The sequence below is a fragment of the Cyprinus carpio genome, chromosome A20 (genome assembly GCF_018340385.1).
Source record: "Cyprinus carpio isolate SPL01 chromosome A20, ASM1834038v1, whole genome shotgun sequence".
NCBI lineage: Eukaryota > Metazoa > Chordata > Actinopteri > Cypriniformes > Cyprinidae > Cyprinus > Cyprinus carpio.
The window spans coordinates 4,465,655-4,492,257 of record NC_056591.1 but is presented as its reverse complement, the minus strand read 5'-3'; the positions used below and the strand labels follow the sequence as shown (position 1 = coordinate 4,492,257).

At 38.0% G+C, this 26,603-nt stretch overlaps 1 protein-coding gene across 1 annotated transcript in view; it reads left to right on the top strand.

Annotated features, from left to right (window-relative positions):
* Positions 1 to 26,603, top strand: part of LOC109112681 (AT-rich interactive domain-containing protein 1B-like) — an 84,457-nt gene that overhangs the window by 34,270 nt on the left and 23,584 nt on the right. Inside the window, 3 exon segments of the mRNA XM_042777416.1 lie at positions 22,625 to 22,868; positions 24,891 to 24,980; positions 25,959 to 26,129. Of these exon segments, the coding sequence (XP_042633350.1) occupies positions 22,625 to 22,868; positions 24,891 to 24,980; positions 25,959 to 26,129 (505 nt within the window).

Sequence of the window (26,603 nt, the reverse complement as noted above, 5' to 3'; positions counted from 1 at the left end):
TGTCCGAACCAGAGATTAATTAGGTGGTCCCTGTTCCTGCAATCGTATTGCCTGGATGTCCGTTACATTAAGGGGACTGGCAACGTGGTGGCAGATGCCGTTGTCTAGAGCTCCACAGGTTTAATCTACGGGCTTAAGGCATCCCCTCCCTGTTTTTTTCCCCAAACTCTCAATGTGCTTCCTAGGTGCACGGGTTGCTGAGCTAAGGAAGTGGTAAGGGGGGGGTGGTGAACTGTGGAACCGGACTGATTATGGTCAAGTAAGAGGTTTGTTGTTTTTATGTAGCTTTGTTTAATAATCACGTTCATATAGTTTTTTTTCTTTTATTTTCTTTATCGAATTATGAATTGAGTTACTGGTCATATGTTGATGACGGGATTCCCTTTGGGACCCCGTTCTTTGGGGGGGGGTGTGATGGCCTGTTGGTCAGGTCTGTTTCCTTGTGTCTGGTATGTTCTCTGTTGCAGGGGGCGTGGCTATCATTTGTCAGCGAGATTGGGGACACCTGGGCCCAGGTGTTTCACGCCTTTATAAACCTGCCACTCTCTTTGTGAAGTGAGAGCCCTTCTCTCCCGTGCACTAATTGTTTTGTTCATGCAACACGCAACAGTATACGGTCCATTCATCCAAAACATGCACCTCATTCTACTGACTTTACTGATTCTCACACGTCACTGTTGTATTATGTTATGTTAGTTGTTGTATTGGTGTTTTTGTTCAGTTAATAAATTTCATTTTTTTGGGTTAAAACTGCGTCCTTTTAGTTTTGTCATGGCTTTAGAGCCAGGTCATGACTTTAGTTTTGTCATCGTGTCTGGAGTTGTGGCGGGGATGATGAGTTTTTTGGGGCGGCGGTGTAGGCGAGTTTTCGCCTCATTGACGCGAATTGAGCGTCTGGCGCGATACGCGCGAATGGTGCTTTTGTGCATTTATGTGTTTGACGCGAATTCGCGTCTGCTGCCCGAGTTGAAAAATTTGAACTTTGGCGTCAATTCGCGCCGTGTTAACAGGCAACCGGAGCTATATGACAAAAGTTCATATTTCTATAGAGACAGGAATAAAAATGACATATATATAAAAAGCATATTAATAGATTAATTGAAGGCCAAAGAAAGATTTACCCCAAACAAATTATATTTTATCTTGAACCACTGAAGAGACATCAGTGCCAGCGGCAAATGTCAGAAGGTCTAGCCGAGGTGAGGCTGGCTCTCGGCGGATACATGATCACTGAGTTCCCGCTGATCACATGGAGCTCGTGTCCGAAAATCGGCGAAACACATTTTTAAATACACGCTGTCTTTATAAATAAACTGCATATTTGAGTTTAAAACAACTACATTCTCGCCTGAAATACTTTTAAAACTACATTTCATGACACGATAACAGTAATATTTTGAAAATTATCCGAATAAAAATGGAGGTTGAAAATGCTGCGTGAAGCCACCCCATGACGCGAATTCGCGTCTGTTGTGAAGTTAATTTCACGCGCGAGAATGAAGCGAATGATCTCAAAATGTTCAAGCGGCAAACTAGACGCGGTAGACGCGAATTTTGACGCTCTATTCGCGTTTGGTGTGAACAACACAGCATAAGACTTTCTTGTACCATTTAAGACTTTTTATGGCCTTAAATTTGATGCAGCTAAATAGAATTTAAGACTTTTCAAAGATCAGTCAGCTTTCCTTATTTTTAAGAATGCCATTGTGCTTTTTGCTCTCTTCACTGCATGCATGGCTGCACATCTGAATGTAGCAACAGTTAACTGCAGTAGCAACCTGTGGAGCTGTAGGACCCAAGCGGCTCTACTGAGTTGACCTTGATGTGCCTAATATAAATTTGATTTTATTAGAAAATAGCGTTTGCCATTTATTTATTTAATTATGTCAAAAGGCTTCACAGTCCAGATTCGGGACCATAGTCCGCCAGTTGGCGACCCCTGCCTTACAGTGTGATGTTGTCTTTCTTCACTGATCCATCAAGATATTCTCAAGGATTCAAATGATTTATGAGGATTTCCAGATTGCTAAAGGAATTCAGTTTACCATCCATTTCCTAAAACTAGTCATCCAGCCCTGCTGCCCTCATAAAGCTCTTATGTTTCCATTGAGCAGAGAGTCAGAAGATGCTGCATGGGGTATTTAAACGAGTGGAACTGCAGTCTCTGGTGTTGTCATGGTGGGTTTCCCGCAGGGGTTTGACAACTGAGGTAATGTTGTTTAAAAGCTCCAGGCGGCTGCTAGTATCATGCCGGCAGACCTATTTTTAGACGTGTCTGACACAATGGCCCAGTGAACTCTCAGCCAAGGATAAAGAGAATAACAGCAGAATGAACGGCCAGTCTGCACTGTGGGTGCGTTTGGATAATTATCTCAAAAGTGTCTCTCACACAGTAAAGTACTACACCAGATCAGTGGAAGAAAAGGACAAAGAAACACAGATGTTCATGTAGCCTGAACTACACAAATGAAATAAATAAAAAAATCTAGTGGAAAAAAGCTTTAGAAACAACATGGGTTGGAAATTAGGTGTGACCCAAGACCACAGAGAACATATTTTTTCAGCCTAGGCTGTTACTTGTATTCCTTCACAACCTCAATTTACAAAAAAAAAGTCCACTTCTGCTTTGTTTGACCTAACAATGGAAGATGGCAAACTGCTAAACTCATTTTTTTTTTTTTTTTCTATGGAATCCTGGGTCTGGTGATGGTGTTGCTGTGGCAGTATAATGACTAACAGCCAGCCCGTAAAATATGAACTGATGTTTCACTGAATTATTGCTACAATGAAATTGAAAATAGAAGCAGGATTAGTGTGATGGCAGTAAGAAAAAAATTACATGCAAGCGTTGTGGAGAACGTTTTGGAGCTCCATGTGTCAGATGCTGGTGGAACTTTGCCCTCTGGTCTTCTACACCTGGTCGTGCTCCTAATTGTGGAATCCCCATGAAATCTGACTAGTTTTTTTAAACACATTTGACTCATTGTCTCTTTATTTATGTAAGCATAAAGTAATCCACCTTGCTGGCACCAAAAACAGTGTGAGCTTTGCACGGCATAATCCGTTGTCATGCTTCCTGACTGCAGAAAGTCTCTGAATTTTTTGTTTGTTTTTGAAGTAAACATTTTAAAGGGTATGAAATTGTAAGTTGATGTGGCCTTCAATGTGGCTACATTTGCCCTTGGAGATCTGGAGCTTTTAACCTCTCATATAAAGTACCCTTTGAAATGGGGAAACAGCCTTGGAAATGTGTGCTACATCCAGAAATGTAAAAACATCTCACATGTCATTGCACAGTGTAGTTTGTGCAGCAATGTATGTCCCATCGAAATCAAACCATCACGTTTTTATGCTTGTTTTTTTTTTTTTGTGCTAGTGTTTTACAGTATCAGTGAACAGGAAGATAATGCTAAGTAAAAGCACATTTTAGGCACAAATTACTTTATCCATTCTTTTATCCGCAAATAAAAATAGTTCCAAACAGAATCAACCGCAGGCGTGTGGTTCTGAATGAATCAGTGTTTTTGAATGAATTGGTTGAGCGAATAATTCAGTGACTCAACCATAAAGGCAGTCACTTATTTTGTTCTTAAATCAGTTTGGACAAACTGGTTGAGTGAATGATTCAGTGACTTACTTGAATATCAATATTGCTTGCACTAACAACTAACTCATCCTGCAGAAGTTTTCTGTCAATCTTAACCTTTTCACTCATTGTGCAATAGGCATGGGCCAGTATGAGATTTTGATGGTATGATAACTTTAAGCAAAATATCACGGTTTCAGCTGTTGTTACAGCCCTGAAATGTGTTATTTTTAAATGACTGGGTAAAAAAAAAAAATATTTACCCAATGGGCACAATATATTTTGCTTTTAAGCAACATACAGAATATTAGAAACAGTAGAATTTCTATTATTTTGTTCTTTGATTTGTTTCCTAAAAAGAAAAAAAAAGAAATACTGACATCTGTAATTACAGTTATTTAATTTTAGTTATATAATTAATTTACATATCATTTATATCAATTCATATCATTTAGTTATATAATAATCATCATACACATAATTTGATTTAATAATAACCCAATTTGAGGGTGAAATTATATCCAGAAACTTTTCAGAAGACAGTCAGCTCCCCTCAGAAATACATTCATATAAACCCCCAAATCAATATTGAGGATTTTCTTCCAATAGTTCGTGCATCATGAACAGTGAGTGATCTGCCTGCTACATTATTTTTCTCTGTGCGTCCTTCTTGAGCGTCTCTGGCCTGTGTTAACGGGCGTTAACAGACTTCATATTTTCACATAAAGGACATTTTGGAAAATGATGGCATTGCAATGCAGTTTGTGCAAGTCCAGAACAGAGAGTTGCAATAAGGAAAAAAACGGCCGGTTGCCGATCGAGTAAAGGCCAGAGTACATTTCGGCCATCTGCACACCGTCGGCATTACGTTATTTTCATCATCAAGAGGGCTCGCGGTCGAGGTTATCCGTCTGCACTCATCTACGGTTGAGTATACTTTTGAAAGCTGTGCGGACGCGGCTGTGTGCGAGACTGAAAGGAATGCTGAATGTGAAGTATACGCAGGCCTTAAGTTCGGCCATCCTACACACACATGTGACAAACCGTGAAATATTCAAATCGCGGTATACTTTGAAACCGGTAATCGGCCCATGCCTATTGTGCAACGTCACTCGAGTCGTGAGTGGCTGTGAGAGGTGTTTCTTTGATGATATTAATTGAGATGGCTGTATCGCATTGCGGCACTGCTGCTGGGGTAAACATGTCCAGATACTCCTGAATCATTTGTACATGATGTAGCTGCTGTTTCCTCCTTTGTTTTCTATTTTCATGCATTTGTGGTTTATGTATCAAACCTTGGGAGCAAAGGGGCTTTAGCACTGAACCCCCTTGTGGGCCACATTTACTCTGTCATCTTATGATTTTCAAATATGGTTTACAAATCCAATATGTATCTGATATCTGCTAGGCAGTCTTTCATCTTAACAAATGTGTCAAAATATGCATTAAACCTTGAAGTGTAAATGCAGCAATTAAGTTCCTCCAGGAGAGATAATCCAGTCTTGCTGTCTGAATGTGTTTGTCCTTTCAAAGTGTTAACTGCCCTCCAGTCTGTCGCTCTCCGAGAGCTTTATGAGACCCTGCTCAAAGATCCTGATGGTGAACTTCATCCGCTTTGTTGATTTTTATGGCAGCACAGACCCCTGCTGATGAGTTGACCTTGTTTGGGGTGCTTCTGTGCCAGTAGAAGCTCTTGATGGTTCGACCTTTCAGATTTGTTTGTGAGCTGTCATTTTTCTTCTCAGTGGGGTTTTGTGTCTGGATTTATGGCAACTTCTCAGTCTTTTTCCCTCTTTCGGTCATTAAAGGTGGCTTTTTAACGGTTTACTTCCTATCCTGTCCTGTCTGATTGATTTACCATCCTTGACGTTATGTCTGATAATAAGTTCTGAGAGTGGAAGTCGAAATTTCCCATACCTTGAAAGCATAGCACAATTTTCTACTTTCAAAGTGTTTATTAAATGGCAAGAGAGAGAAAGATATCTATCTCACTTTGACATTTTTAGAGTTTAAGGTAATTATTAGTAAACTGTCTTTTTTCAAGCATTGAATTAATAACAAAGAAAACAAAAAGATACAAATGAAGACTGCATTGCTTGAAGTTTAAAAAAAAGAGCATCGGGAGTTCAAGTAAACATGCAAAAATAGATTAAAAATATTGCAGAAGGAATTAATGATAAAATCTTTTGTTTGTGGAACATAGAAGATATTTTGAGAAAAGTAGTTTTTTTGTCCATACAAAGTGAATCTTTATAAAACTGGTTCGTTACTATCATTTTTCAAAATATGTTTTGTATTCTGCAGAAGTTTTGAATCAACAATTCTTTGCTGGTCTGAAAGTTAAAAATAGAAGCAGTTTTATGCTATTGTTTCCTGCTTTTAGACACAGTATCTAAAGTATCATTATACTTTAATTTGAATAATTTAATACATTTATATTTTTTATAATATTATTTATAATAATAATTTATAATATCATACTAAAATACAAAATTATTTGTAATTTTATTTATAATTTGCTAATGTTATTCTTGTCATTTATACCATTATATTAAAGCAAGGTTTTTTTCCGTCTTTGTTTTGGGTAATAGGACTAGATTTCGTAATGGATTTTACAGACAAATAAACTATACATACACGGCATAATTTTATTTGAACTAACCATCTAAATGGTCATATAAGATGTTATTGCAGAATTATTTTTCTGTGAAGTTGCTTTGAAACTCTGCCCATAGTGAAAAGAATATAAATGTAACTGATTAGACTGGAATGTTACTTAAAAACAACAAATTGCTTTTAATGTTCACTGCTTTGGATCAAACCATCTGCTAAATAAAAAAAAAAAAAGTCAAGTAATTGTCCAAACAATGCATAAAATAAGTTACTTTACCTGTTGATATAGCCTATATAGCTTACCTGTTGATTCTTTGTGAATATTGGTAAAAAATGATTAGTCAAACTAATTACCGGTCTGACTTTATTTGAAAGGATTGGAAACATTGATACACACTTTTGAACACATGGCCTTCTACACACGAGCCCTCTCTGTTAGTATGATGAAGTGTGTCAGCTGCCGAGAAGGATTACACATCTGTAAGAGCTCATCACAGCTGGCTTATCTCTTTTGTGTTGCGAGAGAGAGGGAGGTTATAGAACAACCTCAGTGCTGTTTATCTGCGTATCAGAGCTTCTGTCACCTGCAGTCTGCTCAACGCTCACCTCTGTGAAGGGTAAAACGCTGTTTCTTTGGCAGCTCTTGTGTTGCCGTAATCATAAATGGCTTTGTCTCACACACTCACATATACATATTATTCATGTCTCCCCCTGTGTCATCTTTCTGAACAAATATTGCTGTGGTTGCTTTTTTTTTTTTTTGCTTTATTTTTTAAACCTCTTCTACTCTACATGCCTTGGGTATTATGGGCTGGTGGGAATCTCTGTACAGTTTATCCCTTTTTACCTGACGCTTTCAGAGTTTCTCTCTGCTTGCGTTCAGATCTTCAGTGCACTGCAGTTTGGGGAAAACATGAAGAGGTGAAATGCGTATATGAGCGAGATTGATGTCCTGCGTTTCTCTCGTGGTGGGTTTTTTGCGCGCTCTGCCTCGAGCCGTGGGCTTTTTCATCATCTTCCATTAAAGAGAATTTGAAATGCGCTTCCTGGCCTCTATTTATTTAATCAAGCACTTCCTTTAAAAGACAAATCAAATAAACATGTGCTGGACCTTGCAGACGTAATTAGACTCCTTTTGGTCTCTCCTAGTCAATTCTTCCTTCTTTTTTGCCTTTTCTATTGGAGGAGTTGGAAAAAGGATGATAGATGATGCTCTTCTCTAGCTTATAGAATCAAGGGATCACAGGTTTGCCCCCGTGTTCACTATGACAGCTGGTATACTGAAGGTCACGGATGAGTCGGGTGGCTTTTGAATCGAAAATTTGTAAGATTAAAGGCTAAGTTCAAAATAAGTGGCAAAATAATCGCCATTGGCTAGGAAATGTTTTAGTTTATTATTACTATTTTACACACCCTATTTTACCCTAACCCTTAAGACTGGTGTTGATGCTTAAGATGTTGTTGGTCATTCAGGGTTTCTGTAAAAAAAAAGAAAAAAAAAATGGATAGTAATAGATGATAGTAATTATTATTAAAAGATAGTACTACTTTTAATTCTACTACTATAATAACAATAAACAACGCACTATGGATTGATGAGCTGCTGGGTTCATGAATATTAATCACGTTGTCAGCATTCGCTCTAAACTGATTTGCTGAAATGGATGATAATACTGTAGATGTGCGCCAGCCAATGAGATTGCCTTTTGCACATTAGTTCTGTTCAGTGAGTGAAAAAATATCTGTGCTAAACTTGCGGTTAGCCTCTCTCACACACACTGGTGAGTAAAATCTAAGAATTTATTAGCCAATGGCTAATAATAGACAATATTTAGTCACCCAGAGTGAAGATTTAGTCACATGTGTGCTTTCGAATCGATTTGATTACCGATTCGATTATATATAGATTATTTTGGATGTATTCAATCCATTTTTTTTATATTAAAATGGTGGCTGTCATAAAAAAATGGATTTATTCAAACATAAATTAAACAAGTTCACGTGCGCCTCGCGTTGCAGTGTCTGTTGAACTGAGGGGCTACAGCGATCTGTCACTCCACATTAAACCACGCCAAAACTGCATTTATTGTTTGAATACTGCAATGCAATGGACATAAATTGAAACCTGAGACTTTGTCTCATATTAAAAGCACCAAAGCACAATGCTTATTGCAATTTACTGGATGGGAAGTGTTCTCAATGGTTCGGCCATTAACTGAAAAAAAGGCTACACTAATCGATTCTTGGGATTTAAGAATTGATATCGTTCCATAAAAAATGAGAATCGATTAATTTTTACCCAGCCCTACTTGTTCAGCTGATGGCTTTCAGAATATGCTGCACTACCAGCTGTAAATGCCCAGGATTGTAAAAAAAAAAAAAAAAAGGAAATACTTTTTTTTTTTTTGTCTCAAGGAATGGCTTCAGTGGACGTTTTACATAGTAAACTCACTTCCTTAACATGTAAGTATCCTTATTATAAATATCCTAGAAAATTAACACCTTAGAAGGTGTGTCAGCCAATCAGAATCACAGATTATAGACAAGTCCCAGAAAGCAAAAAAGATTCCAGGTTGATATATGATGGAAGACCTAATTCTTGGCCTCAATCCACCTTTTCTCCTCATTCTTTTCAATCTAAGCACAATAAACAGAAACAGCATACACTCTGTCTTTTCCTTTATTCCTGAGCTTTTTTAAGACCAGAGATGTGTCTCCTTGAATTGCAAACCAGTCTAGCCAACTAATGTTTATATGAGAGTCAGAGTGGAGACCTTAGAGCGGTTAATGAGAAAAAGCTGGGAAGACAGATGAGAGCTCAGCACGGCTTTCAGAAGCTGAATATTCAGAACCATAAATAAGAGGGAGCCAGAGCACGACTGAATCTGGGTTGGAAGAAAAACAAGGGAAAAGGTTTGTTCTAAAACCTAGTGAGCTGTCTTCTATGGCAGCATTCAAACTAAGCTCATAAGTGACCATTTTGGAACATTTTACATGGACAGGAACTTGCGTTTCTCACACGAATGGGACGGTATAAGCTGGGTTAAGTCTTCTAAACTCACCAGCTGACAAGTGTCCTTAAAATTACTCTAAAACCATCAAACAAGACCAGTGGAGACCAGCCTGCACCAGCAAATCAGCTGATTAAAGCTGAAATCTAAATTTACAACATTTATTTTGTTAGCGCACATTGCTAGTCTTAAAGTGAAAAATTAATCTGTGCAAGGTAATCCACTGGGAAAAAAAAATAGTTTGACTTGGTAATCTATAATCAAAATCTGATCATTTGCTTCCACTCTGGAATGGCATTCCTTCTCTGATGATGTCAGTTTGACGGCTCCAACCGCTAGTTTTCTGCGAGTGAGGGATGAAAAGAGGAGCTTAAAAATAAAACCCGACTTCTCTATTCAATATTCCGTTTCAGTTGGTAATACGTCACCATAGGGGTGGGTGCATATATATATGAAAGTGACTACTGGTATTATATCGTTCCATGATATGGAATTTGCTCTACCGTGGATACCGTTATATATTCATGAATTCAAATTTTGCATTTATATAGTTTTGTTCAATTTGGTACGCTTTGCACATTTTAACACAAATGACGATAAAGAGTTGAGGCTGAACGTTTTTGTCCTCTGTGTGCAACACCTTACTACACAGGCATTAGTAATCAAACACATTGAGCATCGTAACAGACCTAATGAATAGAGCACAAATCGCCTACTCCAGTGGTTCCCAAACTGAGGGATAGTGTACAGTCAGCAGATTATTTAGCAAAATAAACCTCTGTAGGGTGATAAAGACTGCACTGGGTAATTTTCCCGCTTATCATGTGGCCACTTGCCTGATAAGTAAATAATTGAGTGCAAAATATTAATTTAACATTTTAATTACCTCAACGTGACTCGCAGTACCCGCTTGAGCGCGCCGAAGTTGTGGTTGTATCAATAACAGACCACTAGATGGCTCGATTGAAGAATCAGAGTTATATTGCAGGGAGCCATGTAGAGATATAAATGATACAAATCGCAATTTGACAAAAGCAAATAGAACCCAGTGATGTTCCCTGCTGTGGACGTGGGACATACTCCAGCGCTCTGACACAAAGAACAATTTCAAATATTCATAACTTAAGAATCGTGAAAAAAAAAGTTTTCTCAAAAATATTAAGCAGCACAAATGTTTACAACATTGATGATTTCAGGTCTATGTCCAATCCCTCACTTTTTCTAGTTATATAAGATTAAAATATTTTGCCTGTATTTTTTTTCTTCTCATATCTCAATATAATATCGATATAGCCTGGACAGTGTAAAATATCGTGATATGAATTTTAGCTCATATCGCCCACCACTACGTTACCATATTGAAATCGGCAGCTGTTTTTTCCACCAGGGTTTGATTTAGCATGTTGCCAAGCTAAAATCACAACACATTATGTGTAATAAACCTTTCTCTCGCTTTGTCTGCCCTCCTGAACAGATTGCTTGTTTTTTTGTCTTTTGTGTTTTTAAACTGAGCTTGACGCAGTACATTCTTTGATTGCCTTCTTCACAAAGGATACATGTGAAGCTGTCGTTTGATTGTCCAAAAGAAAGTAGTTCCACTTTTTGGAACAGACTTTGTATTGGGGGCATGCCTGATGCCTTAAATTCTGCCTACGTAGGGCAGCTAGGATTTGGGGATTCACAAAGGCTTCTGCTGTATCACTGATCTCTGCTTGGTTTGATCATTTCCACTCAAAAAAGCAGCTCTCTTTCTATCCCCTCTTGCTTTACCCTCTCTCGTTTTATTCCTGCTGTCTACCCTTCATTCGTTTTTTGCCTGTCCTCTTGTCACAGACTGCCTGTAAGGAGAGGATTGTGTCTTTCCCGCAATAAACACAGCGCAAGAGTGAGACAGACACAGCCGACTCACTCTCACCGCCGTTCTGCAGCGCTCCTAAATTTACTGAGAGCTTGAAAGTACGTTGTTTATCCCCGAGCCCTGCAGGCTGATCTGTATCCTGTCAAATGCGGCCCTCTCCCCCACCATTCCGAGTTCCTTCTCGTTCGCTCCACTCTGTCTTCCCGTGCTCCTTTGATTCCACTCCCTCTCTCCGTGCGCCTACAAACTTGTTCTCCATAATTTAGAACGAGCACGTAGGGGATGGAAAATGAGGGAGGGAGAGAGAGAGGCGCCAGGGCCGTGCTGATGAGGCAGACGAAGAGAGCGCTCTGATTTGGCAGAGCCGTTGGCAGGGGACGTAAGGGGGGATGGGGGAATCTGCAACGCCATTGGCTGAAGTTGCTCGCGGTGGAGGAAGTGAAGGATAGATCGAGGCCTAACTCGGCTGTGTGTGTGCGTCTCGTGCTCGTTTTCTCTCTGAAGCCTCTACAGGATCCGGCTGCTCTCATCAACAGCTCATCAAATTTTTTTTTTTTTTTTTTTTTCAAGCACAGCCCTTACCGTTGTCTACTGTGTCTCACTCGCTCCATAGACACATACGTTAGTCACTGCTTGCGAAACACCAAGCCCTTTTATGTTTTGTCGAAATCTTTATCTGTCCTTTGCATTTTCATTCATTAGAGACGTGCAAGACAAAGGTAGTTACAAAATCAACTAGTCGGTGGATTTTTTTGAACGACTGGTCAACCCATTCATCTTAGTAATTCTCACCCCATGATAAAGGCTGGGTTCAACCCCATTTGCACATGTTTTATTAGCAAAACTTGCGTTTAAGGCTAGCTAGGTGGAGAATAGTGAAATGGAACTGAATGCAGATTTTGAAACATTGTCTAATGTCAAATAACAACGTGAGATGTGACCAATTGTGAATATGACAACATGTATGGCTGTAGCGCTCTCACACTATCGCTTAAATATCAAAATTGAAATGTAAGGACAAAAAACTAGTCAGCCTTACTAATAGACTATTCGTTGACCCATCCCTGTTTCGCATAAATGGGACGAGCTGTCCCATTACGCTTGTCAATAAGGAAAGATAATCTGAAGCTGTTTTGTGCCTTCAGGCGCTCTCATGCCCATATTACATTGCTAATTGGGTTCAGTGGATCCAATTCTTTTTTTTAATTTGGGTTTTCAAACAGTCTTGTTTTGTTAATTGATGATAAGGGAATTGTGGTCCGCACGATGATGGATGACTCTCTGTCAAAGAAACCGCCACTGAATCTAAAAATTACCAGTGGAAAACATGCTCCAGCTGTGACCTTCTGCAGACTGTCTGGGGAGATATAAAACCAACGGGGCCACTCGTTCCTTGTACGGTTCGCCTTGCAAATCCAGCCACAGACCATACGTAGCCGCTCTCTCAGGCCAAGACCGTAGACAAGGAAGTTCGTTCAGCAAGTCCAGAGACGCTGGAGCTTTGTCTATGCTGTAGCTTTTACTCTCGGATTCCACTCTTAGGACTTTTTGACAGGGAAAATGAAAAGAATGACCTTATTGATCCAGGTCTGCTTTTAACAGAGATCGGTTTGAGGATCACAAGAGGGGGAAAGCTCAGATTGAATGTTAGTGTGCACACAGATAGCACCCCCTTTCGTTGCAGTATTGAGTCTCAAAGCAGCCAGTAGCTGGAAGTGCGCCATGCAGTTGAGAGTGAAGTGTGCTTACCTCCATCCTCGGTTTTCTCGTTCATCAGTTTATTTCTGGGTTGCTCTGGGGCAGAAATACTAAAATGTAGCCTCTCCGGAAAATATGCATGGGCTTTTCAGATGACTATGATTACAGTACTGTCGCTTAAAATGCGCAAAGCCCAAAATTGGTTTGAGGTTGGCCCCTCACTCTCCAAGTGAGCGTGATAGAGTAGTAGGGTCTACCATAGAGCAGTAGTTCCCAAACCTGTTCCTGAAGCGCCCCCAACAGAGTACATTTTGTATGCCTTCCTAATCAAACACTCCTTATTCAGGTCATCAGCTCATTAGTAGAGACTCCAAGACTGACATGGGGGTGTCAGACAAAAGGAGACACTGAAAATGTGCATTGTTTCAGGAACAGGGTTAGGAATCACTGCCCTCTTGCTCCTTAGTGGGCTCCTTTCAAACACAGTACCTGGATGTAACCATGTATACAAACATTTATAAAACCAATATAAACTACATTGATAAAAAATTTACCATGTCATGTCATAAAAATGTCAAATTATCTGATGTTTTTATTTTTTACAGATTTATTTTTGGTGTTTTATGCTTTTATTTTGATAGGGCAGTAAGTGGACAGGAAATGAAGTGGGAGACGGAATGGGGGGCATGATTGGGAAAGGTCCGCAAGCTGGGACTCATGGTCTTCATGATCATTTCAATGTTAGTTTTTCATGCACAATTGTTGTAATGCATTAATTTATTGGTTGCACTACATGATTTTTGATTTAGTGGACAATATTTATTTATTTATTTTAAATATTTATTATATTTTAACAAATTGGGAAAATTAAAAAAAAAAAAAGAGATTATGCCAGACTACTCTTTTTTTTTTTTTTTTTCTTTCAGGAATGTCACCCTTTTAATATGACATCAGCATGGGTACACCACACCTTTAAATGTATGCTATGCCTAAAAATAAATAAATAAACCAAAGAGAAAAAATTGGATTAAATTTAATTCCAAAATTAAAAACATTTTCATCATAGAATAGGTGTATTCTCGTCATTGTATATATGAATCACATATTTTCTTTTTACTAAATTAATAGATCCAAACAAAAACTGTACATCATTGAGCCATTTTGAACCCAAGTTCACATCAAAACCTGTAATATGTGTGCAGATTTGTACTTTACCTAAAGACATTCAAGTTATATATGCTTATGATCTATACAGTATACTTTGAATGGCTTGGATACTCAACCATTCCCAAGGTAGAGTGGAAAAACATGGGAAAATGAAAGTATACTCTGCCTGTTAGAGCTCTTGAGTCTTGGGGAAACAAACCTAGAATGTGGTGTATATGTGGGCTTCAAGACAAAACATATTTGGAAGACAGATGGTACTTCCACCTTTGATTTGGGTGAAGAATGGAACATGTACACCCCAGGATGTAGTTCATCAGCAGTGTCTCCCATCACTAGACTCCCGGCAATTGTTACCAGACAGCAGACGACGCCCACAGCTGGCTTGATGCCTCCTCTGAATGTCGAGGGTGGGATTGATTAACAAATTTTTTTTTTTTTTAATCTAAGCGCAAATGCTGTTAGCCTTAAAAAAAAACCTCAGCAATATAGATACCTTGTATGGTTGTCAGTAGCCCTTTCACACATTCTTTACTGATAAATTACAATTTAGAAATCATGTGTGAACAAGGCCTAATCAGGTTAATCAGTTCTGCTTAATTCTTTCAGTAAGTGACGCTGCTTTTTTATAAACAGAAAAACAATGCTAAAATTATTCTTCCTTGAAATGTGCGTTCCATGTCGGAATGTCTGTTTTTGTTTTGGGTCTTTTCGATTCCGCCCACTGCCAATTTACCCAATAGTATTTTTTTCTACAACCCAGGTTGCCAGTTAGTGGAAAACACAGTTTATTGCAGCAGTGTGGAAGCACAGCAAATGAACTAGGTCAAAGATCTCAGATTATACCCAACCTAAAAAGCTTCACCATCCATCTAAAGAACTGTATGACCAGAAGCACATGAAAACATGCATACTTTAACTCATCAACTTACAGTGTAAGGCTCATCGGCTTTCATTGTCAGTTGCTTTAGTAACTGTTGTGTGTCCTCAATCTGGCAACCCGCATGAGTGTTGAGTCTGAAGAGGAGGTGGCGGGAGAAACAACTCTCTCCAACATTTTAAATTTGCACAGCAGTATCCATTTCATTTGCTAACTGTGAATATTAGACACTGCACCTCAAAAGTGCGAATGGGGCTAATGGAAGTCTTCATTAATTTTAAACCTATATGGCTGATTTTCATATAAACATTGGTGTCTAAAACAGCTAGTACAGATAGTCTTGACAGCCTGTTGTTGTTATGCCCAGCCCAGTAGGGCTGCTCAAACAAGTGCAACTGCAATTCCATTTGTGCCACTAGTAGAGGAAAAAAATAAAATTAAAATAAATTGTGTTCCTATGGACCTCCTCTCATGGGGTGCAGTGTGTTTAAAGCCCATTTCCTTTAGCACAGAGCTCAGTGTGCAGGCCCTGCGTGTGAGAGTGGAGCTCTCAGACGTTCTGGGTGAGAAATGATGGCTGGGATGACTTTGACAGGCCACCTGCTGAGCGAGTCTGATCAGCCATAGACGTCTCCTATCAACTGCTGTCAACTGAAGCACTGACATCAGCCACAACAGAAAGCCACTGTCACACTTCAGTGTTTAATGGGCTGTGAATGGGAGCTGCATACAGTGACGTGTGTGTATATGTGATGGTAGCAATTTTACATGCTCTATCAGACAGCTCTTTGATGCTACCGCTGACAAGATGAGATATGATGAGGTGATGGGAGATCTGACATCCTCTCTCACACAACTCTCATACAGACACACAGAGCATTTTTCTCATTATCACGCAGTGCGGATAAAGTAATCTTTTGTTTGTCCGTTCTTTTTTGTTGTTTTCGTTTTATCTGTGTGTCTTAAAAGGGAGGCAGCTTTCATTCATTTCTCCTATAAACACACACACAGATGTACACACGCTTGCTGTAATGATCTGACTGTCTCTGTCTCTACTATTTTTATGGATGTTTTTCATAGTTGTATAATAGGGATGTATTGCGATGACTAGTCATCCAACAACCAAATATAATAGCGAGTTCGACAAGTTTTTTTTCTTTAAATCTTTTTTTTTTTTTTTTTTTTTTTAGATTTTTTTAGTTTTGATGTTTTTAGCAGTTGTGCTTTAATTAGCGTGCCACCAGCATGCTGTGTTTTAGATGTGAGACGGTTTGCACAGTTAAACCCTCTTGGGAAAATTAGCATTTTTAAATGCAAAGCCCCTTTCAAGCTTTCAGATATATCTCTGGCAGTTGCATCCTGTCTTTTGTTAGTTGAGCATACCACCATGATTTGGGCCTGTTTCAATTAAAAAGTAGTTAAACCTTATTTTTATTAAAAAAAAACAGAGAGAGAGAGAGAGAGACTTGCATTGTAAGCACCCAATAAGAAATGTGTGTGATCTGGTCAGCTGAGCCCAAAACCAGCATAATTATTCAGGGCTTCTTAAGTCAATTAGGCAATTGGTCTATTTCTTTGCTGATAGAATATGTCGTATTGCACATCATTATTATGTCATAAAGTAGATGGGGTCCAGAATGTTAATGGAGTCATGCAGTGTTCAGCCAGTGACTTTGTTATTGTGTCATTAAACATGTCAAATGTTTGATTATGCTGCAATGATTTGTTTAAAGAGGATTTTTAAAGTAAACAGCGAATGAAGTTCAGCAGTGACCGCACACTTTTCCGAGGGCCTGGTTCTGGGAGTATTTTTCTCATTCATTTTCTCCAGAAGGATTTCAAAACAATCAATAAAGCATTCTAAGACCTAACCAACCAGCTCCAATATTAATCAAAACATTACAAAATTGCATTTGAAACAAAGGAAGACAAAGTGCACTTACTGTATGAGAGAATGAATGAAGTACTTCTACCACAAAGCATTACTAAGTAATGATTTTCACTTTTTATGCTTTTTCGTTTCATCCAAAATCATGTCTTCCAATTTTGGTTACTTTATATCCATGACTGCAGACAATAAACATGTTTCATTGCTTGAAGATGACATATAAAGACAAAAAAAAAGCAATGCTACCATTAGCTTTGATCAAAAGGGCCTTTATTTTATATTTATATTATTATTTTTTAGATTTACATTATTGTTTTGACCTTTACTTTTTTTATCAAATAAATGCAGCCTTGGTGAGCAGGTTGTTCAAAAACATAAAAAACGTGAAAGGTTTTTGAAAGGTCTGTTTTGAAAGGTTTAAACTTTATCAGTAAAAATCAATTTCACTATGGAGATTTTGAATGACCTTTTATTTCATGAATCCCGCTGTTTGGCTCTGTTGGGTGTGATCACACCCACAGTGGTTAAAGTCTTTGCCATTCACGCTTAGGCATGTGTCATTTAGTCGTTCTATTTTCCAAGCACAGAGTAACTACAGAGTTCATCTACCAGCTCACCAGTTGTGTGAAATATAGACCTTTTTCACATCAGAAGTATAGAGCCGATCTGTGCCACAGTGATTTTTGGTATGAAGACTTATTATTGTTGCCTTCTCCTGTCAGAAAGATACATATTTTTCCTCCATCTCTCTTGCGGTTGCTTAATCCACCTCCACTCCCGGCTCCAGCACACTCTCTGTGTCTGGGGAACGCTCTCGTCAAACCCAATATGTCAGCCTCTTTTCAGATTGTCAAGCATCACAACAGGGGAAGAGAATTCCTCCGTCAGCGCATTATGTGTGTGTGTGTGTGCCTTGCAGCCCCTCTCCATCGCTGATGTGCAACTATCTATTGTCTGTTCTTATGACTGGCTGGAGCACAAAAGCCCTAAAGTGCTCTAGCATCCATTTTTTGGATTTCTTCTTTTGGGGTTTCAGTATCATCAGAACACAAACATCATGGGTGATTTTTCTGGGTTTTTTTTTTTTTTTTTTTTTTTTTTTTTTTTTTTTATAAAACAAAATAAAATCTTCCCATGCTTAATTGAGTCTACACTGTGCCCTGCCTAAAAGGTGTTACCAACCAATCATTTTCATGTTACAGTCCACCAAATGATCTGACAAGCTTTTGCTTATGTCTAGGTTAGTCTGTAGAAGTCCTGTGTGTTTGGATAGTTTTAATCGGAAATTTCAGGTATTATCTTAATTATTTAAAAAATATGTAATATTTTTAAATGCTATTTAAAATTATTATAATTTATTTTTGGGACAGAGCCCTTAAATCCAGGTTTTGAATTCTCCAGGCTTCAGATGGCCAATTTTTCTTTTATTATTTTCTATGTTTTTTTTTTGTCTTGTGGGGGGTGTGTTGTGTGATGATGATGGATGATGGTCGTTGGGTGGGCTGCATTACTCAATCTCACATATGAGGAGAGAGGCTGTGTTTCTTTTTTTTGTTCTCTGTCTTCTCTCCTCTGCTGAGATTTGGAGGGTGAGAGATGGAAAGAGAGGAACTTTGAATGGCCAATGAGCCTGAATAATTGCGTTCATCAATTAAAGAAGCCAGAGACTTAACGAATATAACTAATTATGGACATAAATCAAGCAAGCTCCAGCCTTGACTAATTTGTACAAGGTTGAAGTGGTTTGACTTCTACCACTAGGAGTTTTGCGAGAGAAGCTTGCGGATATGAATACATCATATCACCAAAATTAAAACAACAGAAGTTACTTATCCTACAATTTGAGATCATCCCAAAAATCTGGCATCATTTACTTGTCTTTCCAAACCCAAATGACTCCCTTTTTTTCTTCTGTGAAAACGTTTTTAAAGAATGTTGTTGCAGCTCTTTTCCACAAAGCTCAATAAATAAAAAATGCATAAAATAAAAGAGGTCCATATGACTTCTGAAGCCATCTGTTAGCTTTTTGTAAGAGAAAGACTGTAGTTCATGTAATTTTTCACACAAAAAAAAAAAAAAAAAAAAAATTCTAAATCATCATTGACGTCGTCACGGGGCTTATCAAATAATCAAATATGGCATATCACAAACCAGACCAGGTTTTACATCAGTGATGTCAGTGTCTTCTGCAGTGGTTTATAACCAGTCATGATGTTCATATTCAGATTTGAGAGTGGTGTAAAAGACAACTACTATTTTGGTCCATATTGCTTGAGATTGCTTAGATTGCCTATACCGATTTTTTATAAGCAAATTGGCTGATTCCGATGCCAGTTGCTGATTTTTTTTTTCTTTAAGCAAATTTGTTTGTTGTTTATTTGCTCTATAACAGGGCAAAACTGGCCTTAAAGGGTTTATACTCCACCGCAAAATTAAAATTTTGTCATTAATCACTTACCCCCATTTCGTTCCAAACCCGTAAAAGCTTCATTCGTCTTTGGAAAACAATTTAAGATATTTTGGATGATTTTGTCAAATCTGAGCAGTACGCAGGCGGCGTACACTCTTCTGTATCAGCTGCGCCACAAGGATACGCTTTTTACGTGTATTTACACTTTGATTTGAAAGCAAACAGCACATCGGCACCGCACGTCTAACACAGAAGAGCGTACGCCGAGTTTCTTGAGTTTATTATAAAATAGCATACGACCCAGAATCTGCCTAACCTAAATTAATAAGTCAGGAGACCCGCCACTGGTAGCCATTTAAAATTAGAGGCATCTACTCATTTCAATCACAATCCAAACATACATAATAGCATCAGCAGTTGTTTTTGTTTGGATTAGATTGTATACATTTCAAGATTTAAAGCAAAAAACAGAAATGGTCCGACTTTTAGCTTTGTGAAATGACACATAAAACACCTGCACAAAATAAAAACAACAGACGGGCTGAAAGACAGAAGAAGGCGATAATAGAACAGCAGCGATACAGTGTTTCCTACTTCCTACTTCTTTAATAGGCTTTACATGGAGATAAGTGGCAAAAACGTAGTTTTGGCCTTTTTATTTTGATAGGACAGTAAGTTGACTGGAAGCAAACAGTATCACGGGGAAGGTCCACAAGCTGGGACTCAAAGTCAGGATGCACAAAGCACAACGGCGCTATATGTCAGTGTGCTGACCACAAGGCTATCAGTGCCAACAGATAAGAAGAAAAAAATGCCATTGAAAATTTTCTGAAGACAGACATGTCACTTCAGTGATCCATTCACACAACCCCCTACTCCCAATTCAGTATTTACATTTTCTATCCAATTTTTCCAGCAACAGTGAGCTGCACTGCTACTGAATTTTATCCTCTTTATGTCTGTCTTCAGCATCACTGGCCTCTAAAAATAAAAAATCTGTGACGGAATTTACGGTAAAATACCAGCAGCTCTGGTTGCCAGAACTTAACCGTAAAAACTATGGTAGCAACATTTTAGGTTTTACAGACTTAACTTAAATTCACAATTAAAAAAAAAAAAAAAAACTTTCATGAATTGATGTAATGTTAATAAACCAACATACTGAAGTACTAATATCGGGGTGGTTTTTGAAACCATTAGTAATGCACTGATAACCACCAAAACTGGTGATGATGTTCGGAAAGTCACGATGAACCAAAGCTTTTTCATTTTACACTTCCAAAAAAACTTTACATTTTAACAGCATTCTACTGTAAAATAACATTAAATGTAATTACATTTATTCACCGACCGTATATAGAATGGAAACTTACTGTTAGCCAATTAACAATTTTTTACTGTAGCATTTTTACAGTATTTTACTGTTAAAATCAATTCATTTTTTATATTGCAAATAATAGTTTTGGAAATGATTGTAATGCAGTTTTGTGTGCATCCCGAATACTATATATGGCCAAAATAAAACTAAAAAACCAGGGCCAGTCGCCAATCGTGTGAAATGTGAAATTGTGGACCATCTCTTTTTTGAGTCATCTGGAAAAAGAATCCACGATAACATTAACAAGAAGCTGTCTAGTGTAAACTGGAAAAGCCGAGACTTTCCAGTGGAGAAAGTTACCGCTGGAAGTAAAGTAGTAGACCCACAGTCTTCAACGACACTCCTTCATCGAGACCGATAGTGTAGGATTGCCATAAAGCTGAGCACATGTGTTTCCTCTTCATCCTCAACTAGGTCATCACCATTAAAGCCTGCAATGTGAAATTCGTCTCTTCTGAAGACGTCGGAGTTTCCATCACACAATCATTCATTGCGCTCAACCGAAATGGTGGAACCACTGGCTCATGTGTTGCGGAATTTAAGGCCTCATTGGAAAAGATTTTTTTCCTAGTCTTTCAGGCACCACTTGGCTTGATGTACAAAACACAAATTGAAATCAGTTTTATTTTTCCTTAATTTGGCAAAAAAAAATGGGTGGGGGGCTTATTATTTAGTTACAGAAAAGGTAGTGCTGGTACTTCTGGGGATGGCATGTAGTTCTCAGTGTTTTGTATTTGAGACCGTGAGAGGAGAAGCGATCATCACATTGAGATTCGACACCCGGCAGGTCATTGACTCGTCAAACAACCACTCTACCACTTGACAACTTTCCTTTGCTGCAAATCCAGGCCTGTGGTGTGTTATCACCTCAGCAATGGAAACTAATTTCAGTTGCACGGATTGATTACGCTACTATATTGCAGACATGAACTCAGAGCCCGTTGGCATAACTGTGTTTTTTGGCTGCATGTCAAGATCAATTGTTGTGGGGGGTAAAAAAAACAAGTAGACCGGCCCCGGAGTGGTTTATTTTAGAGGGTTTAGATGGGGCATTGGTCGTAATTTTGGACAAGCATACATTTAGTATTAGTGCACTATGTTCTAGGGGCTGTCAAAATGGCCTGAAAAACTAAATTCAACGTTTTTAAATGAAATATAATTCGAATTTAAAAGTGCATAATTTGCAGTTAGGGTGAAGAAAAGCTTTTGGCTTCTCTCCTGAGGCGCATTCGAGCAAAATATTACTATGCGCATTTATTCAAAGCATCATAGATGACATGACTATCTGTGAATGAAAAAAAGGCATACTGTTTAAAATGTTTATAAACCAATTATAATTAAGTTGCTTAAACAACTATAAACAAAACAGCGTTTATGCATAGTTTAATACAAAGCCAATCACACAAGTACATTTTTAATTTAAAAACATGAGTTGCAGTGGAATGGGGAAAAAACCCGCAATAAGGTTTTCGAGATGTTTTTTCAAAGTTGAACTTTGCATACAATCTTTACATGGCTTTTTAAACATGCAGCTTTTTTGTGCGAGACGTGAGTGCAACGGTGATAGATGTCCCTCTAGAAAATGCACGAAATATGCGTTCTGTGTGAACAGCTTGGTTTCAGTTTTGACGTAAACGAGATCTTCTCCGCATTGATTTTCTCTTTTCATGCAATATTTGCATGATGCCCAGTGTTTAACAACGCTAAAATCTAGTGGCTTCTACTGGATAGTAGTCTAAGAAAAACATTAAAATGCAATGACAACTTTTTTGCATTCGGATGTGGATTTTTATTTAAAATTCAACAAATATTCGAAATTAGATTTTTTTTTTTTTTTTTTTTTTTTTTTTTTTGACAGCCCTACTGGTCAGATTGAATTAAAAAAAAAAAATGTAATATATTTGTTCTTTACAGGGTTTTTGCTGCCTTCAGAGCTGCTGTTATTTTGGTCCATTTGTTGCTTTTCCAAATTTAGACATGGCATCAAGTCCATTACCAAGATACACTTTAAATGAACTATTTCCAAAAATATCTTCTTATATACAGCCTGCTGTGGTTTTTGGCTCTTTTTGGAATCTTGATAAATATGATAATGGTCTAATTATCAACTCCCATTTCTTGTGTTTTGTGAACATCAGGATCTATCTGGCTCTATAGATGACCTCCCCACAGGAACAGAGGCGGGTCTCAGTTCGGCGTCAGCGCTTCGGGAATCTACCAGTAGCCAGGGCGAGCAGAGCAACCCCGCCCAGTCACCCTTCTCACCCCAAGCCTCGCCCCGGGTCCCCAGCATGCGCAGCGGGCCCTCGCCCTCGCCGGTTGGATCCCCTGTGGGTTCCAGCCAATCACGTTCTGGCCCCTATCACCTGCCAGTGGGGCCAGGTAAAAGAGTTCTCTGAGATATAATTTTTTGATTTATGTTTTTTCATAAATATTTCAGGGGGAAATAAAAATATGTATCTGCTGTTTCAAGCTCTGTTTTAATTTATTTTAATCATTTGAAATACTATTTGTGTAAATAATATTTGAATTGTATAAGATTAGATTTTCAGTAACAAACTTAGAATAGGCAACACATATTCACTATTAACAAAGAATTCTCCCTGAACAGGACTCCTAATTATTTTATTAGTAATAATTAGTAAGGTAGTTGTTAAGTTTAGGTATGGGGTGGATTAAAGAATCTAAAATATGGTCATGCAGAATAAGGCATTAATATGTGCTTTATATATACAAATAAACAGTCAATATGCTAGAAATATGCATGCTAATAAGCAGCTAGTTAATAGTGAGAATTGGTCCTCAAAATAAGTGTTACTGATTATTCTGTACTAGAAACCAGAATTTTCAGTAATATTAATAATCAATTTTCATGTCAAATTTCTACATGTCCACATATCGTAGCAACAGCTGCAACAATACTATATTGAACTGAATCTGAATATAGGCTTTCGGTATGGTACACAACAATAACACAAAATAAAAAAAATAAAAAACCATTTTGGAGCAACAAACATAGATGGTAAAATGGATAATCTTGAATCGATAAGTTTAATATCGATTTCATTATTAGTGCCAATCATATTCTGAATAAAGTTAAATTAACAAATTAATTTACGGTTAAGTGTAGTTGTAAGATTTTTTTTTTATTTGTATAACCAAATAATTTTACATTTATTATCAAAATAAATGATTAATTATTATTTGTAATTATTTTTTATTTCTGCATTTTCTGCCTATGCCCATTGTGCATGTTTGGGTTTGCTGACATTTCTTTGGTTAAATCTGCTGAAAATTAGCCTCGCTGAAACCACTTTAAATACAGACTGAATTTCTCTCCAACTAGGCACATATTCTTGATCCTCTGATATTTTGGGAAAAAACAATTATTGTTATGCTAACTTTGACGTACCCATTAGCTGCAGCCTTCACGTGTGTCATTTAATCCTGCCACCGTGGAGCAGTCGGAGGGCGAGGAGTCGTTGTGTTTGAGTCTCCAGACAGCAGTGGGGTCAGCTGCAGGATTCAAGCTGACTTTAAAACAAGTCACTATGTCATTAAAATAGTTTTGAAAGTCTGTTAGCAGATTTGGAGTCACTTGGACCACAATTACTGTCCTGCTGTGCGCTGCATTGTTAGCTTCTTTGAGCCGGGCTGCAAAGGGCTTTGTGGCAGCTGAAGCTGCTGTTTTTCCTTTCCGTCGGAATGTCAATATAACAAGGTCCCACAAGGAGACCGTTCACCCTGCATTTGCACACAAAACTGCCCTCATCCACTACTGGGAGCACCGATGGCCATTAGCCGCATACAGCGCTGGCCCTGACATGTGATCTGTGTGCCATTACTAGAGAATGAATAAACAGGCGCTTTTACAAATATACACGTTCTGTACATACAAGCACACAGAGTTGCTTCCCGGGAGAGAAACAATGAGCCTTAAAGACCTCCCATGGGACGTGTGGGTTAGATATTCTGCCCTCTAGGCTAATTCATCTGATATTTATTCATGAAAAAGTAGCTCTCATATGAGAATATTAACTGCGTTTGTGGTTTTGTGCATGTGCACTGTAAAAAATATTTTTTGTAAATCAGTAGTTTTTTTTTGTCTTGCTTCCCAGTAAAATATCTAAACATCCTTAAAAACAAGATAAAGATGTTAAGATTATTTTTTTCAGAGAATGAGTTGTATTTTTTTTTGACATTCAGTAAATCTTACAAAATGAAAATATAATTTACATTTATATCATGAAATAATTATATCTTCATAAAATTTAACTTTTTAATATTTAGATATTTTACTGGTAAAAAAAAAAAAAAAAAATACTGATTAAGGGAAATAATGTTTTGTGCCGAGAAAGACTGTGGGTTTATGCACACATGTTGGTTTTTTCTCCCCACACACAGGTACACAGATGGCCCCTCAGACCCCAGGGAATGTCCCAGACGTGGGCTCCCATTCCACTCACAGTCAGTCGCCCATGTCTCAGGAGAGAGGTGAGTTGATTTCCTGCCTCTGTTTACAGCCATCAGGAAAAGGAGAGTTTTAGTGAACATCTGAAATCTGTATTTCTCATCTGTCCTATGTAAAGTGCATCAGCTCGTGTTCATTTTCCAGCAGATGAATCAGTTCAGATGGATGAACTCAATTATATGACGTGTATTAATGTGTGTTATGGGTTCTTTCTTCCTCCATGCATGACCACTTAACAGTGTGATGCTGCAAAACCGTTTTCCATGAGTAAACAAAAACTTTTGTAACATCTTGCAGTTGTCAGTTCTTTTCACCAGTGCAAGTGTGATCACAATTAGGTTTACCTACACCAAAAGGTCAACATGAACGTAAAGCTGACCTTATTTAGATTCTTATTGTGCACAATTTATCACTGTACCTAATCTTCTATCAAAATGTAAATGTAGGTTGATCCGCCTCTGGAACACACTGAATTTGTGCATTAAATGTTAACTAGAAGATTACAGCAATGATAACAAATAAAAATTTTAGCCTCCAGGTCCAAAAAGTTGTTGACAAAAAGTGCTGGCAGTGTTTCAGGTGGGCAGTAGTCCTTCACAGTCATTTGCAAACTTACATTCAGGTCTGGCTTCAGTTTTGTAAAGAATGCCCACTTGTAATAATCCAGTTCTCTTTCAACATTTTTACTTGCTCATTATTCTGTTTCACAAATTACAGAAATAAAAAGGGTTATGAATACCCCTTTAAAGATTTTTTTTTTTTTTTGTTATGTAGCCTGTGTGATGACTTGTAAGGAAAATTGCAAAAGATATTTCTGTTGTCTGATTTTTAATGTTTGATATTTGATCCTCCATTTCTTTTCCCCACATTTTTCCTTTTCTGACTAAATTAAATAAAAAAAATTTTTTGAATTGATATATGAGTTAACCAGTTATTTTAACCATTACCTTCTGTTATTGGTAATGTCTTTACGCTTTCTTTATTTCTTTTTTACTTTTTAGGATTTGCACCTAACATGCAGCGCAATGTACCTGGTCCCCAGTTTGGAGGGCAGCAGCCGGGACCTTCTATGTCTCCACACTCCTGTCCCACTGGCCCTATGCACCATAGTATGGGCTCCTATCAGCTGGGCCCCTCTTATGGACCCCAGAGTGGCCAGTATGGTCCTTCAGGTAACATGGAAGGATTTTCTTCTAGTTTTCTTGTGTGAAATTGTTAACAAAACACTGCAGAACTATAGACCCCTCACTCACTCTTGAGTTGTTCAAAACCATTTTGACTTCAGGCCCATTCACACCGCGGATGATAACTATAACGATAGCAATACAGTTTTTTTAAATCATTCTAATTCTATGAGATGTTGACACACCAACTATAACAACACAGAGGAACGATATTGTTGTAATCAGTTTCAGAACAATTTTTATCCAGCTGATAAAAACAGCCAATGAGAATCCACCCAACTTTAAAAAGCTTGAGCGTTTAAAGCGACAGACAACTGAACTACACGCACACTTATAATAAACAAGTTATTGTCTGTTGGTTTGAATGCTAATATTATTGTTGTAATTTAACGATAATTATATAGTTTTTAGTTATTGTGAATGGGCCTTTACTGCTGTGTAACACAAAAAAGACCTTTTAAG